The sequence below is a fragment of the Stegostoma tigrinum genome, chromosome 25 (genome assembly GCF_030684315.1).
Source record: "Stegostoma tigrinum isolate sSteTig4 chromosome 25, sSteTig4.hap1, whole genome shotgun sequence".
Lineage (NCBI taxonomy): Eukaryota > Metazoa > Chordata > Chondrichthyes > Orectolobiformes > Stegostomatidae > Stegostoma > Stegostoma tigrinum.
Window position 1 is genome coordinate 41580920 of NC_081378.1, and position 7623 is coordinate 41588542.

At 36.4% G+C, this 7623-nt stretch overlaps 1 protein-coding gene across 4 annotated transcripts in view; it reads left to right on the plus strand.

Annotated features, from left to right (window-relative positions):
* The window catches only part of bpgm (2,3-bisphosphoglycerate mutase), a 39684-nt gene extending 35968 nt beyond the window's left edge, over positions 1-3716 (plus strand). For 3 of the 4 annotated variants that reach the window (XM_059654667.1, XM_059654668.1, XM_048554589.2), the window contains one exon: positions 954-3716. In XM_059654667.1, the coding sequence (XP_059510650.1) occupies positions 954-1153 (200 nt within the window). In that variant the 3' untranslated portion in view covers positions 1154-3716. The remainder of the gene's footprint in view (positions 1-953) is intronic. The other variant, XM_048554592.2, reaches the window with a different exon arrangement.
* The last annotated feature ends 3907 nt before the right edge of the window (positions 3717-7623 follow it).

Here is a 7623-nt window from a genome sequence, read left to right on the forward strand (position 1 = left end):
TTTAAAAATTATTTTTCTCAATTAGAGTGTACATGGTTATCATTTTACTGAAAAGACTAGGAGTATCATGTATGGATTCCATGAGAAAATCTATTCACTAGCCACTGACTTCATCACATGACCTGCCTCTGGCAATCGTCTGAGGCTGATGCACCCTCATGCAGCTTTTCCATATTTGACTTCCACATGACCTTCCAACTGTGTATTTCAGTGTCTTTGAAGATCACTTATGTCTGTTATTTATATCAACCAGTTTTATCCTTACTTACGTCTCCCCTCCTCTATGCATTTTATTACGTCCAGACTTGAATGTTCCAATGTTTTCCCAGTTGACAACCCATTTTCCGTCCTCTGTTGTTGAGCTCATCTAAAAATCTACTTACCCTCTCCTAACTTGTAACCAAGTTCTTTTCACCGTTTAGCTCTGTGCTCATCAATCTATGTTGGCTCCTGGTACAGTAATAACTTAATTTTAAAATTCTCAAAGCTGCTTTCTGACCCATTCAAAGCCTTCCCCAGCCCTTTTTAAATAACTTCTTCTAGGTAGACAACTCTGAGATTTGCAGTGCTTCTCCAATTCAAGCTTTTCAAGCATCCCCTAATTTAAACTCCACACCTTTTCATAGCCATGCTTTCAATTGCCTAGTCCCTAAATTCTGAAATATAAGATCATTGTTGGAGCATTTTCTTTAATTGCAGACATGAATCATGTAAAACCCCATGGAGATTTTTTAGTGCCAAGTTCCTTGAGGTACCACTGAAAACATGACCATTTGGATCATTTGCCTTTTGTGGTACTGTGGTTACCAAGAGTATATACCATTGCTATAGATATCCTAATGGTTTCCTTATTGTAATATTTGTAAACTTGCCTCATCAAATAATCTTCAGGATCCTCTCTGCCTTCCAGTTTGTACTTTGAATTAACTCTCTCTTGATTTTTCCCTCCCCAGGTATCCCAGATGATGAAATAGTTAATGTGACCTTGCCAACTGGGGTGCCAGTTCTTCTGGAATTGGATGAAAACCTTCACCCAGTTAGACCACATCGATTTTTAGGCAATCAGGAGGACATCCAGGCAGCAATCAAAAAGGTGGAGGATCAGGGCAAGGCAACTGCTCCAGGAAAGAATGTACCTGTTTCTGCCAATTAACTCTTGTTTATTGACTTTGGAAGGGAGATGCAATTAGAAAACATTTAAAAACTATTTGGAGTGGAAGTTTATTTTGTTTGGAACATTCTGTGTAGATTTGCTGTAGTTGGTGAGCATGTCCTAGGTTTGGCACTCGTGAAATATATTGAACTTTTATTTGCTGCTTTGCACCGATGCCTTAATAAGGCTAATTTATTTTAAAAGGTAGAACTGTATATGTTTTTGTACACAGGAAGATAGTTTTGCTATTGTGCCAAGGATTATTTTAAGTAAAATTTACAAGGCAAAATTAAAGATGCTGACCATAATTTGTCATTTAAGCTGTGAGAGGCCAACTATGTTCGTTCAGGTATGCAGGAGGTGTGGTCCTTGGCAGCTGAGATTTGCACCACTTATATCTGCATTATAGGGAAGGACTGATAGCAGCCAATTAACCCCAAAAGGTTAATTGATTCCATTGGGCCTTGGAAACATTGGAGACATGCCCCTGTGCCTGACAAAACCCTGGTTTGTATGTCAAAAGAGCAAAATCTGAGCCTTATCTATTATGTAATTCATTTTTCAAATGACCTTAGCACATCATTTATTATCAAGATAAATTGTACTTGCTAAAATTAGTTTTACCCTAGTTTTACCCTATTCTTGTTCAGGGAAATTGTAAAGATTTTTTTGACCTAATAAGGTTCAAATAATTGATTTAGAAAAGACAGAGACAGATAATAAAATAATAAGTATTCAGTAAAGAGTTATGGTTCTTGTAGGAAGCCTGAAAGTAACAAAACATTTTAAGATTTCCCAGAAGACTTTACTGATAAATAAGACATAACATTATCTAAACTTTTTATATAGTTGTGTGCCACATTTGATTATTGAAGAAGGTAAAGCAATTTCAAAAAGCCTTGCCTCTTAAGATTTTAATTGTATATTAATAGCTATTGAAATTGAATTATTTGAAATCTGATTCCAACAGCCTCAATCCAAATTCATTGGAAAAACAAGTGACCGTTATGTGGTTTGAATAGGGAATACTCAGTAGTTGGTTCTGTAGAAATCTTGAAGAAATAATACCTTGAAGTGTGAGAGAATATTACTGTAGTCTGTAGCATAAATAGCACCACAACATTTTACATTTTGGAGTTTACAATATCAATTTGTTTTGGTTTTATGAAATTGTAGACATTTTTGTGTTTTAAGAAACTTCTCAAATGGTTAAAAATAGAAAATAACAATTTTCTTTATCCTGTTGTATTATTATAGTTAAATTGGTGAAGGCTTAAAATCCTAAATATAAGTATTCATACCTCCTGTGTTTCCAGCACCTATGTTTTGGTGAAGTTTATCTGTTGAACTACTGATCTATACAGATCAGGATAGTCTTTGGTTTTGTTACTTCATTTATGCTAAGCTAACCCTTCTTGATAGAGGTAGTTATAGTGGGCACACTCAGACACACACCATTTAGCAACCCATGTTACATTGTCTTGTTTTTGCATGTTCATCGCAAGGCTTGTAAAGAATGATTCAAGTTCATTGAGCACTTGGATGAAGAACTCGAAGGCCATTCATGCCTGCTGAACTATAACCAGCAAGTACTTAGTATTTTGGGACAGAGATATAAATCAGACTTCAGTCCATGAAGATTGAAGAACAAGCCAATGGATAGCAGTGCAATTATAACGTGCTTCAAATCACCAATGGAAAACAATGGAAGACTGTGTGTATTTTACTGTCAATTGAATTGTATTGCAGGGACACAAGCTCCAAGGTGCCCTTTTTGTTGAAATTTCATTTATTTTATGAAATGTCCATATCATGTCTACTGAATAAAAGTAAAATAAAAATTGAATACAATCGATTTGATACATAATTGGATAAATAATCCAGTGAGTTACCGTTAAAATCTGACAGTGGCAGTTTGAGTATTTAAAATGCCGTTTACACAAAAATCAGACCAATAATCAGTAAAAGTGACAATTAAACCTCTTGGATTGATATTAAAGATCCAATTGATTCACCAATGTCTTTGAGGGATGGAAATCTGCCATTCTTCCCTTATCAGGCCCCTATGTAAATGCTTCTGAAGTGGCCTGGCAAATGTAACAATTGAATCTAACTACTACAAAAAATGGGAATAGAACCAGAAACTATACTAAAGTGGTCCAAGAAGATCCTTTTAAGGGTTTTTAGAGATAGACAATAAATGTCATCCCTGCCAGGATGTCCATCTTCTGAGAATGAATATAAATTTGCAATTCTAACAAGGTGTGAATAACTATCATTTGTTTACATGAATTTCTTTTGGTATTTGGTAGATATGAGTATGTTGGCAGTATTATCAAAACCGTTCAGTTTACTTCAAGTCCATATTGCTGTTGTCTTCAGTATGTTTTGTGGATACCATTCAGAACATTCAATCTGAGTATGATATTTAAGTTATTACTTTGTCATTCATTATATTTGTTAGTATTATATGCAAAAATATTGAAAATGATTAGCCTACTTCCTGATTGTGGAGAATAGCACCAAAATAGTTTATTACAGTTTGGCATGTGTAATAAAAATATCTAATTGTATTTTTCTTGTATTTATTATAATTCTGCATTCATCTGATGAAATCTTTTATTATATCTCCATTGGTTAAATGCGCAAAGAAAGTAAATTTGAAAATTCTTCAGGCATGCTTATTCTAAATGCCGAAGGTTAACTGCTAAATTCAACCAAGCTTTGAATGAGAAGCCTAATGGTTTAGACTAAAGCAAGCTATTATGATATTTTGACCCACATCTTGCTCCTTTGAGCATGATGCAGCATTGGAATTGCCAAATTCACCCTTATTTTTTCTGATCGTTTAAGACAGCGTTGACGAGACATTTCTTCTCTAAGGATCTTAAATCTTTGCAGTCCTGTACCTCAAACAGCAGTGAATACATAGTCATTGAGTATTTTCAAGGCTGAGATAGTATCTGTTTCAGCTTTTGAGAAATCAGGGATATGGGGATCGGTGAAAATGTAGAATTGAAGTCAAAGATGTTGACTGTAGGGGATGTATAGCTTACTCCTCTTTCTAATGTTTAGAACCCTGTCTGGTCACTTGACTATAGAATGTCTCTCTAATATGGATTTTTAATCAGAAAAATAGCTATAGCTTGGTAGATTATATTGAGCAAATTGATCCCTCCGTCATAAATTCATGGAGAAGGTTTAGTGCCTCAAGCTATACAGATGCAAAATTGTCAACACCATTGTTCATCACTTGAAGCTAAATTACAGATTATGTCACCAAAAACAATCATCTTTCTGCTATTCAAGTTGATTAGACATTAATCCAGATCACAATGTTTTATTATGAGAATGTTTTACTTTGTTATAAACTCTTCTACAATAACTCTGTCTTTGCTTCATAAATTAAATGAAGAAGCAACTAAATTAGTACCTTTTTGACTATCTTTTAATTGGGCATGCTTTACTTGTTCTTTCTGCCTAGAGAGGAGACAGAGTGAGGGAAATCATTCTATTTCAACAAACACATCTCAAAATTGCCAATTTATCTGAGTGAGCACAAAAAGGCTGGTGTAAATTTTGAAAATCAGATATCATGGATTTTTATGGTTTCTCTTTCAAGTCTGGTATGACTTTTTAAGAGCATGAGTGTTTGCTGTGACTAGTGCAGTATTAAAACTTAGGTTGGTTGTGATGTAGTAGACATTTATCACTAACTTTTACCATTAAAATTGTGTATGTTTATGGAACAGTTTTCATGATTTAAAGTCTAAATGTTGCCTTTGGATTGAGCCAGTTACCTTTTTCACTATTTGAAACACGTAATGAGAATTCTAGGTAGTATTGACTTTTCATTGCGATGAGCCTATTTGGAACCTATTAAATGTTTAAATCAGAAATTTATATAACCAATTCAATTTTTAACTATCCTGCAGATTTGTGCGTTACTGGCAAGGCCGACACTTACTGTCCACCCCTAATTGCCATTGATCAAGATGGTGAGCTGTTGCTTTGGATTGTTGAAGTCCTTGTGTTGAAGGTACTCCCACAATGTTGTCAGAGAGAAGTTCCAGATCTTGACTCAGTGAATATGAAGCACAGGGGCTAATGGTCTAAATTGACATGGCCTGTGACTTGAAACACACAGATGATGTCCTGACATATCTACTGCCTTATCCTTGCAGGAGGCAAAGGTAAAGGGATTCAAGATAATCTCAAAACCTTGGTAACTTTCTGCAGTGCATCCCATTGATAGAAGACCGTATAGTCATCTTGAGTTGATGGTGAAGTGTGTGAATATTTATTGGATGCCAATCAAGCAAGCTCCTTTGTCCAGGATGGTGTTGGGCTTTGCCTGTTGCTGTGGCCACACCCATTTGAGCCAATGGAAAATGTTCTATCACACACTTGTCTCATACAGGGAGTAGAGAAGCTTTGGGAAGTCAGAAAATGATCCACTTATAACTGCTTTTATTGCCACTGGCCATCTCTAGTAGCCATGTCATTTTTGTATTTGATCCATTTGAGCGTTTTGTTAATGAAGAGCCCTTCAGGAGATAGATGGGAGATTTTAGTTATAGTGTTGCCTTTGAGTATTAAGGGGATTTGGTTAGACACTGTGTTGTGGTCACATGGTTATTGCCTGGCACTTTTGAGACAAAATTGTTAATTTCCACTTGTCTGCCTAAACTTCCCACAGATCCCTCAGTTTTACAAGGGCTCCTTGGTATCTCACACAGATCAAATGCCTTTAGATGTTAGAAGTAGTGATGCTTACTTCACTGTCAATTAAGGAGAAACTGTTCCCAGTAACAGAATGGTTGGTAACTAGAAGATGTGGAATTAAGGTAATTGCCTCTCCTCACATTGGTGAATGAAGCAAAAAGAATTATGCATTAGGTTATGATCTGGAAGATACTGACTAAATCTGTTGGAAGCAAATTCAACAAATACTTGAAAAGTATTTGCATGTCTATGGGGAAAGGGCAAGATAGTTGGGTTAATTTAGTGACCGCCTCCTGTGCAGTCCTGATGAAGGGTACAAACCTGAAATGTCAACTTTCCTACTCTTCTGATGCTGCCTGACCCACTGTGTCCCTCTAGCACCACACTGTGTGGACTCCACCTGTGCGGTATCATTTTAAATCATGCTCCCTGATTCTTGGGTTCTGATTTGCACATTTACATTTGAACCAGTCAAAGTTAATTGTGGTAATAAAAATAATGCTGACAAAAGCTAATGAAAAATTATGGGGAAAAATTACATATTAAGGTTTACTCATAAAATAAAAGTGAAGAAACAGTTAATTTTCATGACAGCACAAAGGCCACATACCATCAAAACCACTGCCTGTGATCTCCCTCCATGTGAAAGCTTTCTTATCCATAACTCACCAAGATTGGAAGTGGAGTCTAACATACTTGTTCTTGGTCATGTCAGGCATTCCTTTCCCCAAACTTGGTTTGGAATCTTCAAAGTGAGCATCATCAAAGCTAATCCAACAGTATAACTCTTTGGAAATGGACAACAGGAGAATAAAGCCAGTCTGTTTCCACTCCAGATCAATCAACACTGAGGCATGTTTCATGATAATTGTAAATTCCTGAGTACTGGTATTCGAGGAACTTAATCTGCCACCACTGGTATGTTTCAACCAGGACCAATCTTCATTCAGTGACACTAATCACTTTAACTTTGCAATATATCTGATTAACAAGTCCAGCACTTCAGTTGTACTATTGTTTGCTACAGTGAAGGCAGTCTTGCAAACCTCTTCACTTTAATGGTAACTAATTAAACATACTCTCTGACCAGGATTGCATAATTTAATTGTGTACATTAGCATTAAAACTGACTAGCAAGTTTTGAGAAGATTTGTAGCTCAGGTTCAGGTTCTGGATGTGAGTTTGCTCACTGAGCTGGAAGGTTAGTTTTCAGACGTTTTATCACCATTCTAGGTAACATCATCAGCGAGCCTCCGACGAAGCGCTGGTGTTATGTCCCGCTTTCTATTTATATGTTTAGGTTTCCTTGGGTTGGTGATGTCATTTCCTGCGTTGGCGATGTCATTTTCTGTTCTTTTTCTCACGGGATGGTAGATTGATTTGGAGCCAATGTGTTTGTTGATGGAGTTCCGGTTGGAATGCCATGCTTCTAGGAATTCTCGTGTGTGTCTCAGTTTGGCTTGTCCTCGGATGGATGTGTTGTCCCAATCAAAGTGGTGTCTTTCCTCATCTGTATGTAAGGATACGAGTGATAGTGGGTCATGTCGTTTTGTGGCTAGTTGATGTTCATGTATCCTGGCGGCTAGCTCTCTGCCTGTTTGTCTGACTGCAGATCATTGTAAAAATTTAATTAGTGCATTAAAATAGATCAGTTGATTTTAATTCACTATATTTCAGGTTTATAGCTTGGATGGGGGGATTGGCATTATTAATACTCGTCCATTTTGGCTACAATGGGAATTGTT